The following is a 24,662-nucleotide window of genomic DNA, read 5'->3' as shown; positions in this document are numbered from 1 at the left end:
CCCAAATTGGTGGGATGAGGATGTCAGTCCTGCCAGGGACCTGGATGCTTGCGGAGGGATGGATCCGTGCGGATGCTCCGGCCTTGCTCCAGCCCGGAGGCTCGTTCCTGGCACCGTCGGGAGCCGCTTTCCCACAGTTCCCCAGGGATTTCCCGGTTCTTTCCTGAGCCGACACCTCACAGGCGGTTTGCTCCGCATCCCGCCGCATCCCCGCGATGGGTTCCCGGACACCTGGACGTGCGGACGCCGACGGCGGCGTCGCGACACGCCGAATCCCTCGAGATTTGCAGCAAAGTCCTAGGGGAAAGTTGAATTCCTCCTAAATTAAGCACCAAAACTCATCCGCGGGAGTGGCACCGACCGCGTTTTCCAGGAATAAATGGGACAAAATGGGATTTATCCGCCCCGAAACGAGGAGTCGGGGTTGTCGGACGCGCTCGGTTGTGGCATTTCCCGGCTCGGCAGCGGGAGAGGGGACGGGGGCTGGAAGGTGAAAGAGATGCTGGAAAAAATGATGGAGAGGCTAAAAAAAGAATAAGGAAAAGTTTAGCAGAGTTAGGCAAAGCTTAGCAAAAAGTTAAGCGCGGCTTAGCAAAGCTCAGCTTAGTTGAGCGCGGCTTAGTAAAGCTCAGCTCGGTTAAGGACGGCTTAGCAGAGACCGACGGGGTTTGCTGCGGTGCCGTCAGGTAATTAATTCACGCGCCGCGGGTGACGAAAGGGACGGGGAGCCACGTCAGCATCCGGCTGGCTCGAATCACCGCCCCGCCCATCCCGTTCTCCCTCCCTATTGGCTGTTCGCTGCGTGACGCCAGGGAGGCGCGGGGAAGGGCGGAGCTTGGGGGCGGGGCCTGGAGGTGGGGGGGCCCGGGGGGGGGGCAGCGATGGGGGGGGGCGGGATGAAGTGGGGGTGGGATGAAGTGGGGGACCCCCCTCCCCAATTCTCGCCCCCCCAGCCCGAGCCCCACATCCCCCCCCCCCCAGGGCCCCCCCAGACCGAAGGGCAGGAAGGGGGGGGGCAGGGACCCCCCAGCCCCTCCCCAGCGGGGACAGAGGGACCCTCCCGGGGGGGGGACACACACGGCCCCTCTGCCCCCCCCCAGCCACCCCGACCCCCCCCCCAACCCCGTGACGCCCCCAAAACCAGGCAGCTTTAGGTCACCACGATCCATATTAACCCCCGGCTTAGTTAAGCCCAGCTCAAGCTCCAGCTGGGGCACGCTCATTAAGCCATGCTGCTAATTGAAGGAAACTTCGAAGCGAATTCCCTGAAATCCCCGGGGATCGAATCTTCCCGTAAATCCGAGACCGGATCCCGGCCTCTCCGAGCATCCGCGGGGTATTTGGGACTTACCCGCAGCGTAGATCCCACGTTTACGTACCTTAAATACAGCAGCTACGCTATCGAACGCCAACGGGGCAATTTAAATATGGAAAAATTGGGAACAGAATTAATTCCTCCGGGGAAAAAGGACGGGGAACATCAGTTTTATTTCTAAAACGGGCTGAAAGCTGAACAGAAAAGGTTAAATCGAATTTTTTTTTTTTTTACCGGAAAATTCTGGCCCTCCGTCGCATCCTTCACGAGCCGCGGCGTGGTCGGCGCGTTGGATAAAGTCGGTGTCGAGTACGTAGAAACAAATCAACCAAAATAAACCAGAGAGGAGCCGGGGGATATAAAACACGCGTGACCTTGAAGTTCGTCTCAGGGTCGCTTTTGGGCTCCGGGAAGTTCCTGGCAGCACCCGAAATTGCTTAAAACGTCCAGAAAATGGGTCCATCCCGCCGCGTGCAAACCCTGCCCGGCTTTTACTGGCCGAGAGGTCTTTACGGAACGGAGCCTGGCAGGGAAATTCGCTTTTTTAATTGAAATTCTGAAATTAGCAGCTTCCCTGCTGCCTGCGCAGAGGTAGATACCGGCCCCGAATCGGGGAAAAAAAACGCCCGTGGGAAGGAGAAGCAGCCGTCGTCTTGGAGCGGGAGATCTTCGCGCGGAGGAGGTCAGATCGGCCGCGTTTTACGGCAAAACCGGCCGTAATTACCTGGAGGGGCCGGGGGATCGTCCCGCTGGCCGCGAAACCTGGGTTTCTCGGTGGCTTCTCACCGCGGTTTCTCTCGTTCCTCCTAATTTGAGCTCACCCCCTCTATAAAATCACTACTAACAAAACAGTTTCCCAAGCCTGGATTTTTTTTTTTTTTTTTTTTTTACCCCCAAATTAGGGAAGGAAATAATAATAAATGGATTAACGTCACACCAGTTCCACCAACCAGGCAGGAAAAATTTGAATTGAAATCAGGAAAAACCAAAAAAAAACCAACGAATCGCAGCCCTGATCAGATCAACTATTTGGGGCGGAGGGGGGGGAAGGCGAGGGAAAAACTTTTGAGGTACCTAAAAGCAAGCCCCCGAGATCGACGATGTCGTGGTTTGGACCCGGGATCTTCCCCCGTGGCCGATGCCGAGGCGCCGGCTCCGCAGTTCTTCTCGCCGCTGACGGGACGGTCTGATCCCGTCATCCTCCCCGGAATAAATCCCGGTCTCCGTTCACAATTCCCAACCGCGTGCCTGGTTTTGTGCTAAACTCGAGCGATGGAGAAGAGTTTTCTGCGGCACAAGAAGGGTTTTCCGTTAAAACCGGTTCTATCCTTACGACCGCGGCGGTTGGAATCATCTGGTGACGAGCGTGTCCGCGTCGACGTTGTTGAGGAGGAAGAGTTCGGGGTGAGCGGCGAATCCCAGGTGACGCTGGAAGAGGCAAAGGACGAGAGTTAGAGCTGGGAACAGCCCGAGTTGGGCAGGGTTTAACAAAGGCCGGGTTGGGCAGGGTTTAACAAAGCCCGAGTTGAGCTCCCCTGATCCCATCCCGCTCACCGGCACATTTCCACCTGCAGGATCCAAAGTTTTGGACTTTCTGGGTTTCCGTTCTCAGGTAGGCAAACCCAAGCGGCGTTAAAGCGGCTTTTTCACGCGACAGTAAAATAAATCGATATTTGAGCTCTTCCGAAACGCGGCCAGGCGCTTAACGAACGACGGTAGGTAATTGCAAGCGCTTAATTAATCTGCGGGGAGCGCGGTGGGAATCGCCAAGGCCGCGTGCGGCTGAGGACGTCCCTCGGCTGTTGCAAATCAAGGCGGCGAGCGCAAGGGTTTAACAAAGCCGGACTTACCACCAGCGTTCCTTCCCGGGTAGAAACAAACCCCAAAGGGCTTTTGTTCTCCCAGAGCATCGCGGCAGCTGACGGATTAATAAAATAAGAATAAAATACCCCGAGAAACACATAGTTCGCTCTCTTGGGGGAGGACAGACCCGCTCACGGGGACGGCCAGGAGGAAATACGGAGGTTGGAGGGTTTGGTTTTCCCCGCGGGGACGGGGGAACGTGCCGGCGGGGGCGTGGGAGCCCTTGGGGGTCTCCTTGTTATAGCCGGGGATCGCTAGCGATTCAGAGCAACGTCCCCCCCGCCCCCTCCCCCAAAAAAATAAGACCCAAGAAGCCAAGTTGAAAAAGTATCTGTCTTTTAATTGCAAAGGGAGTTTGTACAAACTGGTTCAAAGGCAGATACGGGGGGGCGGGGGGGGGGGGAATAAAATAAAATCAGTTTCACGGGGAGAAGCTGAGAGTGAGAACTCGATCTGGAGGCTCCGCCGCAGATTTACAGCCTGAAAGTTCTTATTTCAGCAGAGCAGGGGGGGGGAAGGACCTCCTCCGATGCCTTACGGATCAAAAAAATCCCAGATACAGGAAAAATCGGAGGGATCGATACGGTGGGATTGCGGAGCCATCCGCTGGCCGCAAACACAACTCTGCCCCCCCTCAGTTCCCACCTACAACGCCCACAGCAGCTTCTTGGTTGTGGAAATAGGTGTAAAACCTACAAGTGTTACAATACGGGGGTTAAATCCGAAATTTTTGAACTAATAATTTGAAAACGAGAGATTTATTGTGTTTTAATGCTTGCTTGGGGGGAGCAAGTGAAGTTCAGCTGGTTTGGTAAAGGGTAGGAAGAGCGTAAACGATCCTGCGTGTAATTAAAATGGAGTTTTCACACCGTGCTTTGAGTTTTGTCACCTGCGTCTAAGAAACGTGTCATCGGCATCCTGAAATTCCCCGAAACCTCGGGCAGCGACGGCTAAAACACTCCGGAGAGCCCAAACCGTGAGCGTGCTGCCTCCGACCGTGCTGTTCACCTCCGGCTCGCCGTCGGACGAGCGAGCGGGGCGGCACGCCTGGCATTTGCTCGTGCAGGAAAAGAAATCGCCGTTAAAACCAAACCCCAAACCACGCGGTGCCTGTGGTCCTGACCAAACTCTCCAAAATAAACCACTGCAGGGGAAAAATAAAAAAACAAACCCCAAAAAAACCAAACCAAACCGCGTTCGCTGCTCCAGAGGGGGAAGGTTGTAAAGCGCCAGTGCGGGCAGAGCCCGGTCCTGAGCCGTCACCGCGGGCACCGAATCAACCGGGGCTCGGTTCATCTACAAGCAGAGGTTGGTTGTGCCACGCCAAACCATCCACGTTCGGGCTTTCGGATCCACAAAAAGCATTTTGGTACCTAAAAAAACCTTTTGTGGAGCCGTGCCTTAACCGTGGCAGCCAGTCGTGGCTTTTGGACGGTCAGAGAAGAGAAACCTCGCTAAATAAACCCAATTTACGGCTTCCGACACCAGATTTTCCGCGACAAAAACATCTAAAAGCGCCCGGCCGCGCGGGACGTAACCTCGTAATTCATCTGCCGCCGGGCGAAACGATGGACGACCTCTTCTAATGGCAGAAGCAGAACGTACCGTTCTCTCTATCGTAATTCGTTTCTCCCGGAAAGGTAACTGAAACTCATTAAATGCTAACAAGAAGGGTAACGAGAAAGGGTTGGTAGTGAATTTACAGCAGGATCGGCAAATAAAAACCTGAAGTCGTGCTACAGTGATAACCCCCCTGGAGAAGGCGATGGGTGTAGTCTGCAACGTGACGGTTTTGAGCCATAAACCGGGGGTTTTTGAGAACTCTGTGGTTCCGTTAATCACATACACAGGGAATAAACTCACGAACCCATAAATAAGCACAAACGTTAAAACTCGTTTCCTTTGCTGACCGCCAAAAATCACACGCCAGGCGAGTAAAATCGTAAATAAACGTCATTCCGCGTCGCGGAAACTGCGCGTCGCCTTCAGCCCCGCTCGGAATTAAAAGTGTTTTCAAGTGAAAATAAAAATAAAAATAAAATCCGGTCAGATCGTGAACGGCAGCCACGATCCGACCGCAGAGGTAGACTCTGGACGCAGCGTCGCACTTTGCTTAGTGTCAGCGGCCGGAGCATCCTTCAAACATCACCCGAAAGGTGCATTTTTTATTTCCTAGCTTATTTTTCTAGATCCTCCAGTTCAGTGCGGAAGAAATAATACCCTGGAGCTTCAGTGTTTCTGCTACGTGGATTAAAACGCGAAGGGATGAGAAAAATCTGCCGGGTTTAACGCAAAAACACGGAGAGAGAACAGGCAGCCCCTCTATTGCACATCGCTCCTTACGGGCGCGATTAGAGGCATTCAGCAAAGAAAACATCCACCCTTTAACTATTTCAGCAGCAACGCGTTTTCCAATACGCATATCCGATTATGAAGGTGTTTGGTTTTTTTTTTTTTGGGTTGGTTGGGGTTTTTTTTTTTTTTCCACAAGCGCGCGTTATTTCCCTGTGCAAACCGCACATACGTTTGTATACGTTCACACAGTAAACCATAGAAACGCACTGGCTCTGATGGCTACTCGCTGCGTACGGACGCTGCGTCTATTTAGCGGAGTGAGGAGGTGACTCTTCCGTGAGAAGTGTCCTGGTGACGCTTACCGTTTTCCCACAGGCCAGGAAGGAGACTCCCAGAGCGATCAGACACAGCCAGCTCTGTAATTAAGAGATATCGGTGATTAGAAACGCAGCGGAATATTAGAGAGACTCGGGTTCTGCTCGTTTCGGCGTTATCGCGTGCGTCGCGGTGAATAAATTGGCACTGGAAGTCATACGGGCGCGGGTTGGGGGTAGACGAGAGCTGATGGACGCCGAGGGTGGAGCATGACGGCACGACCGGCTGGGTGGACGAGGGCAGAGTGGGGGACGTTGTCCACCTCGACTTCAGCAAGGCTTTTTGCACCGTAACACCCTCACAAAGAAGCTTAGGAGGTGTGGGGTGGATGGGCGGACAGCGAGGTGGGTTGAGAACCGGCTGCACGGCGGAGCCCGGAGGGTTGCGATCAGCGGCGCGGGGTCGAGTCGGAGGCCTGTGGCTGGTGAGATCTGGACAGGCTGGAGCGTTGGGTGGAGAGGAACCCAATGATGTTCAACGAGGGCAAGAGTAGGGTCCTGCACCCAGGGAGGAATAACCCCAGCACCAGGACAGGTTGGGGGTGACCTGCTGGGAAGCAGCGCTGCGGAGAAGGACCTGGACGTCCTGGTGGACACCAAGCTCTCCATGAGCAGCAGCGTGCCCTCGTGGCCAAGAAGGCCAACGGTGTCCCGGGGTGCGTTAAGAAGAGCGTGGCCAGCAGGTCGAGGGAGGTTCTCCTCCCCCTCTGCTCTGCCCTGGTGAGGCCACAGCTGGAGTTCTGTGGCCAGGTCTGGGCTCCCCAGTTCCAGACAGATGGGAACTACTGGGGAGAGTCCAGCGGAGGGCTGGAGGATGATGAGGGGCCTGGAGCATCTCTGGTACGAGGAAAGGCGGCGAGAGCTGGGGCTGGTTAGTCTGGAGGAGACTGAGAGGGGATCTCATCAACACTTATCACTATCTAAAGGGTGGGTGTCAAGAGGAAGGGGCCAGACTCTTCTCAGTGGTGCCCAGTGACAGGACAAGGGGCAACGGGCACAAACTGGAACACGGGAAGTTCCATCTGAACATGAGGAAACCTCACTCTGAGGGTGACCGAGCCCTGGGACAGGCTGCCCAGAGAGGTTGCGGAGTCTCCTTCTCTGGAGAGATTCCAAACCCGCCTGGACACGATCCTGTGCGACCTGCTCTGGGTGATCCTGCTTTAGCAAAGGGTTGGACGAGATGATCTCCAGAGGTCCCTGCCAACCCCGACCAGTCTGGGATTCTGTGACCACCGGTGGATAAGGAATTGGGTGGATGGTGGCACTCAAAGAGCTGTGGTCAACAGCTGTGGAGACCGGGGATGGGCGGGGTCCCGCAGGGTCTGTACTGGGACCAGTAGCATTAAACATCTTTGCTGGGGACATGGACAGTGGCACTAAGTTTGGGGATGACACCAGGGTGGTTGATACTCCAGAGGGAAGGGATCGATCCAGAGGGGCCAATGACTGGAGAGGGGAGCTGATGTGAACCTCGTGAACTTCAGCAAGGCCAAGTGCACGGTCCTGCAGCTGGGTCGGGGCAGCCCCAAACACGGATCCAGGCTGGGGGATGAGCGGATCGAGAGCAGCCCTGCCGAGGAGGACTTGGGGGTATGAAAGACTGAATACGAGCCGGCCACACGTGCTCACAGCCCAGAAAAGCCGATTGTAGCCTGGGCTGCACCAAAGCAGCGTGGCCAGGAGGTCGAGGGAGGGGATTCTGCCCCTCTGCTCCGCTCTGCTGAGACCCCCCTGCGGCGCTGCGTCCAGCTCGGGGGTCCCCAGGACAAGAAGGACATGGAGCTGTTGGAGCGAGTCCAGAGGAGGCCACGGAGATGATCCAAGGGCTGGAGCACCTCTGAGAGTTGGGGTGGTTCAGCCTGGAGAAGAGAAAGCTCCGGGGAGACCTTAGAGCCCCTTCCAGCACCTAAAGGGGCTCCAGGAAAGCTGGTGACAAGGGCAGGGAGTGACAGGCCAAGGGGAATGGCCTGAAGCTGCAGGAGGGGAGATGGAGATGGGATGTGAGGCAGAAATCCTTCCCTGTGAGGGTGCTGAGGCCCTGGCACAGGGTGCCCAGAGAAGCTGTGGCTGCCCCTGGCTCCCTGGCAGTGTTCAAGGCCAGGTTGGATGGGGCTTTGGGCACCCTGGGCTGGTGGAGGGTGTCCCTGCCCATGGCAGGGGTGGCACTGGGTGGGCTGTGGGGTCCCTGCAGCCCAAACCAGGCTGGGATTCTCCGATCACTCATGATCTTACACCTCTGGCAATGTACAGACACATCCAGAGGAACCGTGCCTCATTCCAAAGTCTCCGCCAACCTTTCACCTGCTGCGACATTAAATCGAGGCCGTTTTGGGAGCAGCAAACATGTGAATGGCTAAAGAGACGGTCGAAAAAGCAGAGGAAAGGCCGTGTGGGTTAGGAGGCACAGCGCAGAACAGATTCCCAAGCAAATCTGGCCGCAAAAGCCTCAACTTCCCCATCGGTCCCGACCCTTTGGCCGACTTCAATGCCCGTAAAAAGTGATAATATTAATCTAATGGTGAGAAAAGAAATCCAGCGGCTTATCCCACCTACGAGGAGTCTCAGCTTGAACCAGACTTACCAAATACGCCACAAAGGACAGGTAGATCACGCTGAGAATCGCAGCCCCGACGTACAAAGCCATGTGGTTCAGGGACATGACGTAGGCCACCACGAAGTACATGTTAATGCTGCAGATCAGGAGGATCAGCACGCCACCGGCGATCTTCCAGAACCTGCGAGCAAAACCAGAGCAAAACGAGGTGAGGCGGAGGGGCCACACGTACGTTTTGGAGGAGATGCTCTAGGCCACGAGGCGAGGAGAGGAACGAAACGCGTGCCTGAGATGAGCAACACGTCGTCTCCCGCTCGGGGGCGATTCCCTTCGTACTTACAATCCGTTGGCAAAATCGTTCATGACACTGGGCAGGCTGGTGAAGGTCAGGACGGGGATCAAAGCGAACGGAAGCTGGAATAAGCAAGGAAATAGGGAAGAATAAAGAGTGGAAATTGTTCTGATTATCTCAGCACGGACAAACATCCAAGGCTGGCTCGTTTCTGACAGCATTTCCCCAAAGCTATTGTTAAGTGACTCAAAGGGACTTCCCCTGGCTGGAAGAAGGAAATAATTTCAGACCCTGGCTGATCCTCTCTACCTCCCCCCAGCAGACCAACATCTCGCTCTGCTCAGCTGCTCCTGCAAACCCTTAGGCACCAGAAGCCGAAATATTCAGTTCTAGATGTTTTTCTCCAAGCCCCGACCCCCAAATCAGGTGACTGCTGCTCACCTGGAGGCTCATCAGAACATTTAAGAAGTCGTTCATGCCAGTCAGATGTTCGACGTCCTGAAAGATGGCGACGAAGAGGGTGGGGGTGATGGCAATCGAGCGGGTCAGCAGCACCCGGGCGAAACGGGACCACCGCAGGTTCAGGAAACCCTACGGAAAAAACCACAACAGAGCAGCTGCTGGGTGAGAACAGTAAGGAGACTTCAAGCGCGGCAGGAAGAGGAGGGGCGCGGGGCAGGATTAAAAGCTGATTTGTTTGAAAGGCACGTCAGGGTGTTTTTACGGAGCTTCCAGCAAGAGCTGTGTGTCCAAGGAAGGGGAAATCATCAATATCAGCTTTAAAGGCTTGGGAATAGAGAGAACGGGGATGCAGGCAGACACCAAGAGCATTAATTACCTCCATGACGAACTGCCCGGAGTATGTCCCCGTCATCGTTGAGCTCTGGCCGGCAGCGAGGATCCCGATCGCCCAGATATAGAGAGCAGCAGGGCCGAAGTAACAGCCCAGAACGACACCCTGGAACAGAGATTTGCAGCCTCACGTCAGTTCAGTCCCACATCTGAGAGCGGGAAGGAGAAAAAGCAGGCGAATTCCCTTGTGACCGAATGAAAGAGAAGGAAAAAATTTGTAGGAGAGTGTGCTGGTTTGGGCTGGGCTGGAGTTAATTTTCTTCACAGTAGCTAGCAGGGGCTGTGTTCTGGATTTGTGCTGAAAACAGCATTGATTTTTACTCCTCCAATTTTCTGGGGCTGAGCTGCTGGCCGGGGTTAAACCATGACAGAGAGGGAAAAGCATTCTCCACGTCGGCAGCAGATAAGGCAACGCCCCACGGGCTGCAGCTTTAACAACGTGGATTCAGGATGGATGCAAGGAAAAACTTTGGCATGGCCAAGCTGCAGCACGATTAGCAAAGGGAGAGATAATTTTGCTTGGTCGAAGGGCTCAAGGATCCCCAGGGGTCTCCCTCCAGCTCTGTTTTCGTCGATTCTTTTACAGGTCCTGGCCTTCAACACTCCCCGTTTACCCAAAAGCAACCAGAGAAGGACGCCAGGCTGCCGGAGACGAGGCCGTCCCGTTCTGCGGGTCACTCACCCCTTTGTAGATGTCCACTTCCAGCGTCTGGTTGTTGTTTGGGAAGAGCGAGGAGTGCGGGCTGCTGGCGTTCGTGCAGACGTTGCTCTGCAACGACATGAAGGAGCAGGTTGCGTTTGCTCAGCGAGAGAGAAGCGAGGACGAGCAGAAAAGGCTGCACGCGAAGAGCAGCGGGTGCTGGAGGTCCCAAACTGCTGGGTGCCTCTTCAGACTGGTTTAAATGGAAATAATCAGCACCCCTGTCCTTTTTTCCCCCCTTCTTTACACGCAGAATACATGGGCTTTGCTTGACCCAGGGGCTCGGAGCTGCCCCTCTGCCCCCCGTTACTGCTCTAACGGCTCCACGGTTCCATCCCGAGCCCCAACTCACCACATCCGCGTTTGTCTTTTCAAAGAAAGCCTCAGCGAAGACGGTCACGACAAAGATGTTAATGATGAAGGAGACAAAGAGAGCGATACAGGACTCGATGAAGAAATACTTATTAGCTTCTCGTACTTCCCTCTTGTTTGCACGGTTCACTTGCCGGGACTGAAAAGGAGATGGTGACAACAGCAGGCTTGAGAAACAGGAACGTGCTATTATATTACTTATATCTGTAATGATACCATTTTAGACAGTGGGACACGGGTCACTGGACGGGAAAAGAACAGGCTGGAGGGAAAATGAAGCCAACCCCAACATTTGCAGAACAAGTAACGGCCAGGTCTGCCAGCGAGGCTGCGCTAGCCAAGTGACGCACACTCCTGCTCCCACACCCACACGTAGAGGACGTGCGTCCCGAAGCTCTGACGGCTTTCCCCGTGCCCACCCAGCCCCCTTCGGGGGTTTGCTAAGTCCCCGCCGAAGTAAACGCTCAAAGCGGAGTCCCAGAGGCCGCGGCCGCTCAGGTGTCCCAGCGTGCCATCCCCGTACATGTTAAGCGGCGCAGCCGCTCACCTTGACCAAGGCGGAGTGCAGGTACATGTTGTGCGGCATGATAACGGCGCCCACGATGCCCACGGCTTGCTCCAGCTGGGGCGTGCCGCAGTTCTGGCAGTACGGGATGAACAGCCCTTTTAGCAGCTTCTCCTGGTCGGGTTTTACTGTGATATACTGGGCACAGAGAGGAAAAAAAAAAAAAGAGCTTCAAATATCCTTCATTTGAAGCGTTCGCCCCTCTGTTTTGGTGCTGGGGCGAGAGGGAAGGTGTCACTCTGGTGGAAAGGCAGAGAGAGACGGTGAAGATACCTCGTATCCAAACGTTAGAGCCATGATGGTAATGAGAAAACCAAAGAACGCTTCCAGTTTTCGCAAGCCTGTCACAAGAAAAAGGATCATCAGCAAACTGAGAAAAGCTGAATCTCAGATTTAGCTTCCGGAATTCAGAAGGAGAAATTACCATATTTATCCAGGAAGAGAAACACGAATGTGTCAGCAATGGTGATGAGCACGCCACCCCACAGCGGGATCCTGCGAGAGACGGGCACGAGCGGACATCAGCTTACAGAACACTTCGACCTCGTCCGCCAGCCACTAGACCGCTTCAGAGTCCCAAAATCTCTTTTTATTTAGGGCACTTGTTTGGGGATGGAACCGCAATGTCCAAGGGTTTGTTTGCAGCCTGACAAGAGGTTCAGCGGCACGGGGCAAGGGACCGTAGGTGTGTTTTCTGCACAAAACGCTCAGATAAGAGCTCTCTCCCCAAATCTTGAGAGCAAATCCCACGTCCGCATCGAGAACGACAGGAGCGAGAAAGACTTTTAATAGCGAATTAAGTACAAAATTGTAGCTTCCTGTTACGTTTGTATTTCCAGCCTCCCTGGCCGAAGAGGACATCTTTCTGGTAGTCCTTTATTAGGAATATAAAATTTGCCAGGAAAGCTGCAGCCCAATTTTGGTGTATAGCAGTTATAGCTAAAATAAAACCCGGAACCTACAGTTCTCCTTGTAGCCAAAAGAAAAAAAAATAGCACCAAAGGCTGAGTCATCTAAGAGAGCTAGCACAGCTCAGATGAATCACCCTCTACAAAGAGCTTATTTTGGAAGATTTATAGGAAATAAATGAGTCTTTTGGCACACATGGTGTCACTTTCTTAACCCTAGAGGGGACCATTCATTTCCTCCTGCCCTCTGACGACAAACCCAACTTACTTCCCCACAGACAGGAGGTTAATAGCAATCGCTGAGCCGATGACTTCTTGCATATCGGAGCCAATAATAGCGAGTTCAACCATCAGCCATAGGATAATCCGAGGAACCTAGAGGTAAAAATACCCAACGTCATTAAAAAGAGAGAAAACATCTTCTCCCTTTAATTTCCTAGATGAGCACGGGGCTGTGGCGATCAGGAATGGCCTCCTTTCCCTGGCCGTGGCACGGAAAACATGTTGACGGTTGCCACTTCATAGCTGGTCCGGAGCAGAAATCCAGGTTACCTGTGGCAATCACGGGAGGAGGTTCCCGGGTCACTTATATAATCTAAATTACTCGCCTCAATACATTTTGCTCGTTGCGAGAGCAAAATCGGATGTTTTACGTGTGCCGAGGCACTGGAAACAAGGATCGGAAGACGTTTCACGTGGTCAGAGCAATGACAAAGTCTCAGGTGTTGGATGAGAAACATCAAACCGCACAGAGCTGGGGACATCACCGACTTCCCCCCAGCCCTTTCCCGAAGGACAGCCTCACTCATCTCCAGCTGAACGAGAGGCAGAGCCCTTTCTTGCACAAGCCGTGAAGATTTCTTAAGCAGGGAAATTTAGCAGCCACGGAACGGTCTTGTTCCAAAGGGCCATTTCTCTCCTCATGATTCCTTGAGCTTATTTAAGTGATGAGTATTTCAACTTGGGGAGACAGCAGTCCAAACAGAAAAGCTGAAATCCTGGGTTTTACTCCTGACTCTGTGATTCAGTGGCAGATGCCAGGACCTTCACTCCACCTCCCTCCTTGCGTTTTCCTTTTTCCAAGACGGGGAAGACAGCTGAAGCGTCCCCCATCTGCTCTCCCAACAGCCCAGGTTCTTAACGAACCCTTCACTCGTGCTACATCAGGGCTACAATTAAAATCTTCCTCCAAACCTGCCTTTCTGCAAGCCAAAACAGAAATCAACTTAACCCCCCCCTCCAGCTTCTTGGGCAATAAAGCCAAATGCAACTGTGAAAATGTATTTTAGCAACCAGAACACTTTCTCCTGAGGAGGATTTGGCACATAAGACTTTGAGACCCGCCAGCCCCAGGTGAAAGAACCTCACCGACGCAGGGACTATCGGAAGAGCTTCTCCGAGGTCACCCACCTTCTGGTACTGCCGGTTACACACTTCGGCGAGGTGCAGCCCCGTCACCACCCCCAGCCTGGCGGCCAGCCGCTGCAGGAGCAGCCCGATGATCGTCGCCAGCATCAGGACCCACAGCAGCTGAGGGAGACACGAAGGCAGCAGCAGGTGAGCTGGGGCAGCAAGAAACGACAGTCCCAGGTTCCCTAGGATGCCCGTGCCCCACATATACCTTTAGGAACCAATAATACACCTTATTGAGTGTCTTAGTCCCCCCTTCTCCTTCTCTGGGGTGTTCTCGGCTCAGCAGCATGTTCAGTACTCCTGCCCTAAACCACCGACACGTACATGGGTTGCACAACTTACAGCGTTTAATCCGTAGGTTTCTGTACTGACCTTAAATCCTGCGACAGCCCCAGACTGTAAATCCGACTCGATGTTGCCCGGATCCAGGTAGGCAATGCTCATCAGAAAGCCCGGCCCCGTGAAAGCCCAGAGTTTGCGGAAACTAAAGCACGAGTGCTGTTGAAGGGGAGAGAGGATGGAGATCTCAGAAGCGAGCCCTGCAGCGGAGCCCCCTCCTCACGCAGGGGACGCATCGTCCCCACGAACCGCCCCAGCTATCAGGCATAAAGAATGGCAAGAAACAGGGTTTGATTTTAATTTCCTTCACTGCCACAACAGAAAGCGGTGCTGGTAAGATCAGTCTGTTCTTTAATCCGATCCTAAACTCTCCAGCAATCTCTGGTCCTCGTCTAAAGAGTTTAACACTGGGCTCTGGGACAGCCAAGGACACACTCATGTAAATCTGGGTGGGAGATGAATTCTCCTGTGCCTGCAGCCGAAAATGCTGCCTTGTTGCTTAATCCAAAGCAAAGAGGGCAGCTGTACCCCCCTGCAAAGGGGACAATGCTGTTCCAAAGGCCAGCCAAGCACTACAGCTCCCTTTCCTTGATAAGGGAACAAAGAACCAAGGTCCCCTCTCCCCTAGAGCTACAAACCAGACATTTCTCTGCTCTTTAGCACATCTTGCTGCTTGGAGTTTTGCAGGAGACAAATCCTGAGTGATGAATCATTAACTCCACAGCAAGCACGGGGAAATCCCGCACCCTCTTCTCCCCCAGATCCCCATCCAGCAGCCCGGCTCCCCTTCCCAGTCTAGGCAAAAAGGGAAACTGGCCCCAAGGGAATGGCTCACAGGGCTACCAAGCGTTCGCAGATTTTTCCCGATGGGATTTTCCTATCGGAGCGAGTGGAGGAGCGTCCGGCGGCACTCACCGTTTCATCTTCGGGAATTGGGATCTTGCTGTCGAAGTAGGTGGTAAAAGGTTCCTCTGAGGAGGCGTCCGGCGGCTGCAGAGGGTTCATGCTGCTGGAAATTGTACTGACGATGTCCCCGTGCTCCCCAGAGGCATCTTCCGCAGGGGTGAAAGAGAAGCAGAAAAGAAAGGAGTGAATGAAGTCCCTGAAAACAGAGAAAAACCTGCCAAGACCCTCAGGCAGAGAAAAGGAGCTGCCCTCACAGCTAATGCTAATTATTAAGAGACAATCAATCAAGTGAAAATAACCCGTACCGCTGTAAATCCACCCTAGGAGAGCGCACCGCCTTGCCTGAACTCTCCCTCTGCCAGGCGGTGAGAGGAGGCCAGCTAGCCGGGCAGTTTATTTATTCAGATTAATTTAAAAGAAAAAAAAAAAAAATGTCACGGGGCACTGTGCGATGTAATGGCAGCCCTGGAGAATTACCGTAATGATTAACCGGGACTGCACAAACCAGATCCAAGAGAAACCCGTGGCTATTTTTGCACCATTACGGAGAACGTTACCCCAAACTCTCCTGGCTGAACAGACCCTCTGTGAGGAGTTCAGTCCTGGAAGGACCCCGCTGCCCCGCAGAATCCTGTTGCCATCCAAGGAACACACAATGTGTTGCTATCCAGGGAACACACAATGCAGCGCTTGTTCGGAAGCAAGGGACAGTCAGCAGCCTGCCCGACGATTTTCACTTCTAAAGCACGAGAGGCAGGCGGGAGAGCCAGCCCTGATGAATTTTCAGGACAGTTTCTAAATTCAAACTTGCGAGGAAGGCGTGCAGGGTGACTCCAGCACTGAAAACGCACGTTCCCACAGGTTACGTGTCAAGACTTGTAAAACCACCCGATTCCTCCCCTCCCCGCTTTCAGCAACCAGCCCTTTCTCCCGAACGGAGCCACTACTCACTTTTACTCTCCCTACGTGGCATTTTGCTCTAAGAGCTGAAGAGCAGCATGCGTCCCGAGCGCCCAGCCTTCTTAAGAGGAGGACTAAAACCCCAGACTGGCTCTTTTACCAAGTTGCCTATTGCATCATCAGAGTAAACTCAAGTTGATTGCTCCTCCTTTTTTTCCCTGCCTCCCAAATACCTGGCAGAGCTGCCTGCCCTGCCTGCAAATCCATTTACATAATGGACTCAGAGCAACCTGTGTGTGTGTGCGGGCAGGAGAGAGATCCAGTGTGCACAAGATGGGCTTGTTCGTCTTGTTAAACAAGGCTGAGTGAGCCCTGAGAACTGTAAATCTCCCGCTGGGGTCATCTCAAAGGCGTGAGGGTTTGTGTCCGCTACGATAATCAGGTGTACGGGGCGATAAACGGGCACACTGAATCCTTGGGGTGGTTTTTTTTTGCAGGACAAAGGAATGAATTCGATTAAAGGTCGATGTACGAGGGCAGATCGGCTGTGTGAGCCTTACCGTAGGATGCCTTCTGGTCTGTGTCGGAGTTCCCCATGGTGCAAACCTTCCAGTGGTCTGGAAACTGGTTTAGATTGGCCACGTTGGCTGCAAAGCAGAGCCGGGGGGGGGAAAAAAAACCTGTCAAGAAGGAGAATAAAAACCCACAAGAGAGCCAACAGCTCCTGGCAGGGACAGATTTACTTCCTCGGCCCTTTTCAGCTTTGAAGAACCTTGTAGGACCAGGAGGGGAACGTTTTGCCCCCGGTCCTGCTTGGAAACTCCTGTTGCAACAACCCAAAGGAGGGGGTGAGGGGACCACAGAAAGGTTTGCAAGCAGCCAGGCTTAGGACGGTGCCTGTTGTGAAACTCCAGCTAAGGAAACAAGAGTGGAATTTCCTTTATGTGTAAAAATTACATACCATCCCTCCCCTTCCAGGCACGATGATTACATCGACACCGCTCCCTTTACAAGGCATTTAAAGTTTCTTTTAAGGGCACGACGTAACTCTTTCATCACGGCGTATTTTTAAATCTAACCCACGCAACCAGGATCTGGAACGGGACTTTGGGTGAAGCTGGCGTCCTCCGGGCTTTAAAAGGTCAAACCCCACCCAAACCCCTCAAGGACAAGTTAAAGTACCAACAGTATATACGTTCGGTATGTAAAGCACTTAATCTCCCTCAAATCCCGTTGTATATTAACGGGAGATTTCCTTATAACAAGGCAATATTGGTTCAGCGAACGCATAAAAGGGAAACATTAGCCAGGAATTCATTTTAAGTGATTTGAACCCATTTTAGGTTTTCAAATATTAATTCCCCTGTTCCAGCTCCAAAGGTGGTTTGTAATCCAGCCAGGCGCGCTAAAATAATCCAGAGAGAGTTACTTCACGCAGGGCTAGAGTGATACCATTTCTTGTAGGCAGGGCCACAATTATTATTTATCTATCCAAATATACTCAAGATTTTACACTGTTGACTCTAGGGCAAGAAGATGAATAGAGGACGCTCCAGGAGATCTGAACTCTGCACAACTCGCCGCTCGCACCCGTCAACGAACCCATCAAATAATCTTGAGCGTTTGCTCGGGACGAGCACGTAGGAGAATTCATCCGTGCCGGTGCGGAGCGAGGCGATGAGGTTTCACCAAACCGTAAGATTTCTCATCCCACTTTTGGGTTTTTTTTTTTTTTTTTTTTTTTGGCTGCACGTCAGCCAGCTCTGCCTCTCCTGCAGAGCACAAACCCGGCGCTCCACGAGCGCGACTTGGAAGGAAGCGAGATTCCCCGATGCCACCATGAACTTAAAACACCTCGAGGGCCCGGACAGCCCCTGCCCGGTTTTGTCACCAAACCGTTACACGCTGTGGGGGGAAAGGGTGAGTAAATACCTCCTGTCACCTCGGCCACGAGAGGACAAGTGCCACCTCTCCAGCCTCCGCAGCCCCCCGAGACTTCTCCCTCCGGCAGCTCCCGCTTGGACAGGCACACCCTCAAGGCTGGAGCAAAACTTTTATCCGTCGCACACACTTACACTATTTTCTTTCTTTACCGGCTCCTTTTTAAAGCACTAAGCTTTTTTTTAATGAAAGACCTTACGCTAAAGTTTAGCAATAAGCCACCTTTTCCCCAAAAATCTAATTCCTTCAGGAGGAACAGCGCTTACCCTGGCAGCAAGTCCCACGAAACTCTCACTTCATTAATAAAGGCAAAGAGGAAGAAGATCACACGGCGAATTATTCGTTACAGTGCGAGACTGACCTAAATATCTCCTTGCAAAACACATCCCAGCTTGGGCGGGAGCAAAATTGGTTCCCCTATCTCCGCCGGCAGCTGCCGAGCTCGTGATGTGCTCATTCACGACCCGACGCAGGGAACGCTTTCCCACGCGTGCCGGGTTGGAAACGCTCCCTGTGGTTCCTTCTCCCATGGAGCTCCCGCAAAAGCAGCCGCCAGCTGTAGCCAGATGTGAATATTCCACGTGTTTCCAGCCCAGTTGGGAAATGGAGAGTTGGCAAGAGAAAAGATGGTGAAAACGCACCTGCGGGATGGTTTTTGCCCACTCTGTCTCCACGACTGGGTGCTTTTCTAAAAGAACGGCTCTAGTGACCCCCTGCTGCGGCTCTGAACGCGGCTGAAATTAGAGGATAAAGAAATTACAGGATAAAAAAGGTTGGGATTTATCGCTCCTTCTACCTGTAACCTCTGTGAACATCTTCAAGCGATTCCTCAATGCCAGACACAGGCTTGCCGGGCCACGTTCTGACTCCTGGAGGTAGAGTGTTTGCCATAACCATCGGCGGTTTGACTTTATACACCACATTCCCACTCAGGCAAGGCAATCGCCTTCCCAGGAGGAATATTCCTTGGAATAAGGCAAGAAAACCCAACCAACCAAGAGCGGAGTATCACGAGGTTGCGCTAATCAAAAAAGCAAAGACACTAGCGCTGTTGTCTAGACCTTCAACACCCGCAGAGCGAACAACGGATCATTCTTCCACGCACGCTGATGAAACTACGAGCCTCGGGCCAACGGGTCTTTTCTTCTCGATGGCCAAAAAAGCAGCAAAGCCCCGGGGAAAGGCGAGGAGCCGACGGCTGTTCGCTCATCCTCACCGTGGAGACACGGGGGTTTGTTGGATGAGTCTCGTCTCAGGCCAGGAGCAGTTCCTGTGATTGAGATTTCTGCATTTGATGTCAGGCTTTGAACTTGGCTGGTTCCTGCGGGGCACGTCACCATCGTTAACTCTTTTAGAGAGGTTTTAGAGCCGACGTCTCGTTATTTTCTTCATACGCAGGCACCCTCACGGGCTGGCCGCACCGAGCAGCCCTTTACACGGTCACACCAAAAACCTGACCTGTTCCTTCCAGCTCACATTATACAAATCACACAGGGGCAGCCCTGAGTGCAACGCACCTACCAAAACCGGAGCAGACAATCCGGTTATTCGCTCGCTGTCCCAACAGAGGTAACTCCTCGACCGTACAACCTGGTCACCCCCTTGCCCGCTTTCCGGACACCCACGCCGCTCTGCCGGCACCAGCACCGCCAGGTCCCGGCCCCGGAAAAACCTTCTCCTCTGTACCGACCCGGTGCAGAGTCACCTGGGGTGGCAGCACCGCAGGTTTGTCCCTGCAGAATTCCTCCTCGCTCTCTCGCCCACGCTCCTGCGATAACCAGAGATGATAAAAGCAGGCTGTGACACCAGCTTGGCTCCCATCGCTGAGGTCCCTGCTCACCTGGTTGACTCCTAAATGGGTTGGACGAGCTCGTTCCCTGCTAATTGTTCACCCCGTACCACACTCCTGAGCTGAGAGGTGCCCTGGATGCAGGAGGGCACCGAGGCGTGGGGGGATAAACCCGCCCTGCTTACCCAAGCCTACTCTCCCAGAAAACCACAGCGTGACGGATTTATTTCTACGGAAGGAGAACAACCCTTAGGAAAAACCAACCTGGAAGCAAGGAGCAGCTCTCCTCCCCAGCCTGCTCAATCTGAAGGCTCCTGGATTTAGGAGCCAGCCCCTGCAGCTGCTCCCCGCTGCTCTCCTCTGCTTTTTGTAAGCATGGAAAAGGGGGGGGGGGGGCTGACAGACACCTGAGACTTCAAGTATTTTCACAACATGTAATTAATCAAACTGATTGAAAAGCTCTGTTTTAGCAGCAGCCACGAGGCTCAGGGATTTAAAATGCCCTCAAAAAACACAAGGCAGTGCTTGAGGCTGTGGAAATTTTGGTTAAGAAGTGCTGTAAAGTGGGGAAAAAAAAGAGGTGAGCAGTGAGGCTGAGCCGTGGGAACATCACGCAGGGTGCTGCGGCAGGACTGGGGGTCTTCATATCACCCTGGATGCCCCAAATCGAACACAGAACCGTTATGTCATCGCTGACCGCAGCATCCCGCTGTCCCAACAAACCCCCCGTGCTCAAGAGCTCGTTTGACAGTTCCCCCTGCCCATTTAACGAGCTGTGCTCACCGCAGGAGAGATCACCTCCCCCCTCCGAGGAAACCGAGGGTTTGCAATCACGTGTGGACTTTGGTTGGGAACTGCACCTCCGCAGGGTGAGGCTGAGACCGGGTAGGTGAAGCCCTGCCAGGGTCACACTGACCTTCGCTGAGCTCGGCCCGGCATCACACCGCTGGCAGAACCGCACCGGGAACCGGCCTCATCCTCCCCATCCCAATAACCAGAGGAACGTGCCGGAGTTTGGACCCCCGGGGATGCTCGACGGTGGCTCTGCAGCAATAACAGGACACGGAACGCGTGTCCCGGAGCGTTCAGCCCATGCAGGCAGAGCTCCACGGGGCGGCTGCTGAGCGAGCCAAGGCTTTAAGAGCCGTTCTCTCGTCGTACCCCCAAACCCTGCCATGAAGTTCATAGAGAAACAGCGTCGAGCCCTCAGACGCGCAAGGGACAAGGTTAGGGCTCCGCGGGACGGTTTCATCCTAAACCCCGAGGGGAGGGTACCACGCCGGAGGATTAATGTCTGACCAGCCCTCGGGGAGGAAGGCAGAGGATGAGGCTCGGGGGCATCTGGCCGGCCAAGCCACGGCCGCCGGCGTGTGCCATCAGCGGTTTCTGTGGGGCGAGGAGCGCCTGTCCTCGGAGACCCCCCCTCTGGGGGCCAGGGGACACCCCAAGGTCACAGAGCGCCCAGGGAGCCCGGCCTCGCGGGGCTCCCCGAGCCCCAGCGATGGGGGGGGCGCAGTGCCCGGGGTGCTGGGGGCCAGCGGCTCCATGGCACCCCCCCGGCAGAGCTGACCCGGGGATGCTGCAGTACCCCCAGGGATCACCCGAGGGGGCATCAACCCCCCCCCCCCAGCACACACAAAGGACCCCCCAGGGATCACCCGAAGGGGGATCCCCCCCCCAGCACACCCAGTGATCACTCAATGAGGGGGGATCCCCCCCCACCACACCCAGAGGACCCCCCCAGGGGGGATCCCCCACCATTCCCCCCCCACCAAGCCCCCGCCGCTCACCACCTCAGCCACCCCCGGTTGCCCTCGCTGCCGCCGCCATGCCCCGGCCCGCGCTCCTGCGGCCGCCGCCAGCCCGGCTTCGCTCAGCAGGGCTCGGCCCGCCCCGTGACGCGGCTCCGTGCGACCGGGGACGCGGGACACGGTGCGGGGGGACACGGGGAACGGAGCAGGGGACAGGGCCCCGGTGCAGGTGCCAGCACGGGGGGCGAGGGGGAACACGGGCCCAGCGTGGGGGTCTGAGCCCCAACCGCAGCCCAGGCCGAGCCCCGTTCCTGCTCCGAGGTTTTTCCTACGGCGGCTTATTCCGCCCCGAAACACGGATCCGTCAGGAGCCAGCCAGGGCCGCCAGGACCTCGCCAGCGCTTTTCATGCCAAAACCCCAAATTTCTAGATTTTTGGCCGGCAGCAAAAGGCTGCAGACACATCTAGGTGTTAATTATTTCTGAATGCAGCTGTGTCACATCACAAGTGATGCCCGTCACAAAGAATACTCTGTATTTTGGGGGAGAAGAGTCTTGATTTGGGTTTTGTTTGGGGTTTTTTTGTCTTTTTTTCCACAGAGAAACACTGCTTTTTCACAGAATTCCTCTTACTCTGCACATTCCCTTGAAAACTTAGATTTTTTTTTTTTTTTTTTTAAAAGCAACCCCTTCCTGAGAACTAAACCAACAGATTTAATTGGCGAGACACACAAGAAACCTGCCAGCCCAAGGAAATAGCACGTGGCAGCAGCGCACGGGTGTTCTTATCTCCACCAGCCCGATTAATTCCTCGGCAGATCACCAGGAACGCTCGTTTGGAAGCACGACCTGACCGAGAACAGATGGGAAAGCGTGCGGGGATCCGGGCTAACGGAACGGGACACCCCGACCTGCACGGGAGAAGCCGCTTGTTAAAAATCAGAACCCTTTGCCGAGCAAAGCTGCCGGCAGCGGGGAAGGCAGCTCCTTCCTTACCCAAACATGGAGGTTTTGCAACCACGTTCATTATTGTTTAAACACAAAAGGAAAAATCACAAGATGTTGCTGAAATGACTGAATCCTGGAAAAATAAGAGGAGAAATGCGGGAGATGGGAGACTCTGCCATCGCGGATTTAACTTTACCTCTGACGACAGCGTGGGCACCGGGAGAGGGAAATTAAAACCAAACTGCAGCGTTGCTGCCGCATGGGAAGGCGAGTGCAGCACCCGGCCTCGCCAAAAGCACCTACAGGTGCGAGAAACCTCGCGGGAGCTGGTTTACCAACAGCTTGTGGCCCGAAGCTGGTAAATTTACGTTATTCTCCAAATCCCAGGATATTTGGGGATGAGAGCGATGCCTCCCATCGGCAAGACGACCCCGTAGGGACGGCGAGCTCGCCGGTATCGGCGTTTGCGGTACTCACCCAATTCGCAGCTGGGGGAGCTCGGTTTGAGGGCGTATTTTTTGGGCATGGTGTTGGCGCTCCTCTCCCTCGACGGTTTCTGGGAGCAGACAGCCCGGTCAGCGTTCCTCTCTCTATATAAGAGGTGTCCCCACCCTTCCCCGCTGGCTCCCCTCCCTCTCTCCTCCGCCCGCAGCACCCGCACCGATCCGGCGGTGCAGAGTTCCCCGAGGGGAGCTCAGGAGACAATTCAAAGTCTCCCGAAAACAACCGCATCCGCTTCAACCTTATCGTTTATTAAATAACTATAAAAAATAAACCACCCACAAACGAGTTAAGGGGGGGTTAATAGGACAGCCGAACGCTTTGATGTGGAAACTCAGCCCCGTGGCGAGCGGTGGCGTTGGGCTTGGGGGGGAAAGGTGGGTTACGTGCTGGCCGGGGCATATTATCAACCCAGGAGCTCAATTAAAAGGCCGTTTGGTTCGAGCATCAGATGTGCTCTGGTAATTAGAACATGAAACAGCCTGGACTCTGCTCCACCAGAGTTATTTGACAGATTAGAGCCCAAACTGGCATTTACAGGGCATTTTCCAGCTGCCGGTACGTGCAGTGCTGATAAGCCGCGATCCCTTCCCAGTTTGGATCAATACAATCTATTATCAGCGATCCCCGCTGGTCCGAAACCTGCGGAGGCAGAGCGATAACCCCGGCTTTGTCGGGCGCTTTTTTTTTCTCTTTTTGTCTCTGTAAAAAGGGCCCTCGGTGCCTTTTTCTGATAAGCAACAGCTGAATGTGCAACACTTCAAGACTCACCAGGCAAGAGGGCAAAGACACGGGCGTACACAACCGGCACCACACATTCCAGCTTCCCGGGGCTGCTGGGGGGGTTCTGGGGTCCGTTTGGAGGAAGGAGAGGGGTCTGGACTGCAAAAAGCATCCCTGAGGATTCACGGAAGATGGAGGAGCTGCCAGAGACCTAGAAAGAGGCAACGTAGCGCCTGGTTTTAGTGATGTCTGGGGGAAAAGGAGATGACAGACCTCACAGGCGGGGTAGGGGCAGCGGTTGTTTCCCAAAAGGCCTACGACACCATTTCTTACGGCACTTAGAATCCAGAAAACAAACGTGACCCATATGAAACTACCCCGGGGCAGCTGCAGAACGGGTTCGGTCGCTCAGTGCCTGACAGACAGGCGGAGGCGTCCAGGGAAGCTGAGGCAGAGCAGGGGGAGCCACCCGCAGCGGGGACTGTGGGGCTTGGGTTGGGAACCACAGCCCCTCCGCTGCCACGCCGTCCCTCGCAGGGGATTTGTTCTCCCCTCTCCGTGCTCTGGGGCCGGGCAGCAGCAGCTGAGGGTGACTTACAGCCCCACCACGGGCAGGGGCAGCCCTCAAAGGGCTGGGGAAGGGGTTTAACCCCCAGCTCTGGGGCTCAATGGGCCGGGGAAGGGGTTTAACCCCCGGCTCTGGGGCTCCATAGGCCAGGGAAGGGGTTTAACCCCCGGCTCTGGGGCTCAATGGGCCGGGGAAGGGGTTTAACCCCCGGCTCTGGGGCTCAATGGGCCGGGGAAGGGGTTTAACCCCCGGCTCTGGGGCTCCATAGGCCGGGGAAGGGGTTTAACGCCCGGCTCTGGGGCTCCATAGGCCGGGGAAGGGGCTTAACCCCCTGCTCCAGTGCCAACCACCCGCTGTGGCAGGTAAAGGGGGAGAGGGGGCCCAGCTCACCTCGCCTGCATTCACCAACTACCCTAACGTGACACCGCCCGGCGCGCCGGGAAGCCAAAGGCCCGGGGAGGGAACGGGCAACCCGGGATTAAGGCCGCGGCCCACCCGGGCTCCCCCGGCGCTGCTCCGTGGGCCTTAAAACAGCGCTGGAGACGGGGGAGGACGGACTCCGGGGGAGGGGGACGGACTCCGGGGGTGCTCAGCCCCCAGCTGCAGGGGGCTCCGGGGGTGCCCGGCCTCCAGGGCCCGTAACGGAGACCGGAGGGGCCCGGCCCAGTCCAGGCCCCGCTTCGCGCCCCGGCGGCCCTAAGAGACCACTTCCGCCTTTGGTCACATGACCGGGCGGGCGCCGGCGCGTCAGCCAATCAGCGCTCAGCCCCTCGCGCGCTCTCTCTCTGGCT

General features: G+C 54.8%; 1 protein-coding gene across 5 annotated transcripts; it reads right to left on the bottom strand.

Moving 5' to 3' along the window:
- Positions 1–1,469: 1,469 nt before the first annotated feature.
- Positions 1,470–24,589, bottom strand: SLC11A2 (solute carrier family 11 member 2). Of its 5 annotated transcripts, XM_054806907.1 has the most exons (19): positions 24,262–24,589; positions 23,352–23,514; positions 22,557–22,635; positions 16,212–16,298; positions 14,761–14,897; positions 13,879–14,004; positions 13,504–13,623; positions 12,362–12,468; positions 11,610–11,680; positions 11,459–11,526; positions 11,168–11,323; positions 10,601–10,759; positions 10,231–10,317; positions 9,535–9,654; positions 9,138–9,287; positions 8,745–8,818; positions 8,432–8,585; positions 5,836–5,889; positions 1,470–2,743 (listed from the first exon to the last, which is right to left on the bottom strand). In XM_054806907.1, exons 1-19 carry the CDS (start codon positions 24,270–24,272, stop codon positions 2,666–2,668), a joined length of 2,001 nt encoding a protein of 666 aa, XP_054662882.1. In that variant the 5' UTR covers positions 24,273–24,589; the 3' UTR covers positions 1,470–2,665. The 5 variants fall into 5 exon arrangements, with proteins under 5 accessions (XP_054662882.1, XP_054662884.1, XP_054662883.1 ...); XM_054806909.1 differs by lacking the exons at positions 22,557–22,635; positions 23,352–23,514; positions 24,262–24,589 and adding an exon at positions 21,172–21,286; XM_054806908.1 differs by lacking the exons at positions 22,557–22,635; positions 23,352–23,514; positions 24,262–24,589 and adding an exon at positions 21,175–21,273.
- Positions 24,590–24,662: the final 73 nt, after the last annotated feature.

The sequence above is a fragment of the Grus americana genome, chromosome 31 (genome assembly GCF_028858705.1).
Source record: "Grus americana isolate bGruAme1 chromosome 31, bGruAme1.mat, whole genome shotgun sequence".
NCBI lineage: Eukaryota > Metazoa > Chordata > Aves > Gruiformes > Gruidae > Grus > Grus americana.
This window is presented reverse-complemented; position numbering and strand designations above follow the sequence as displayed.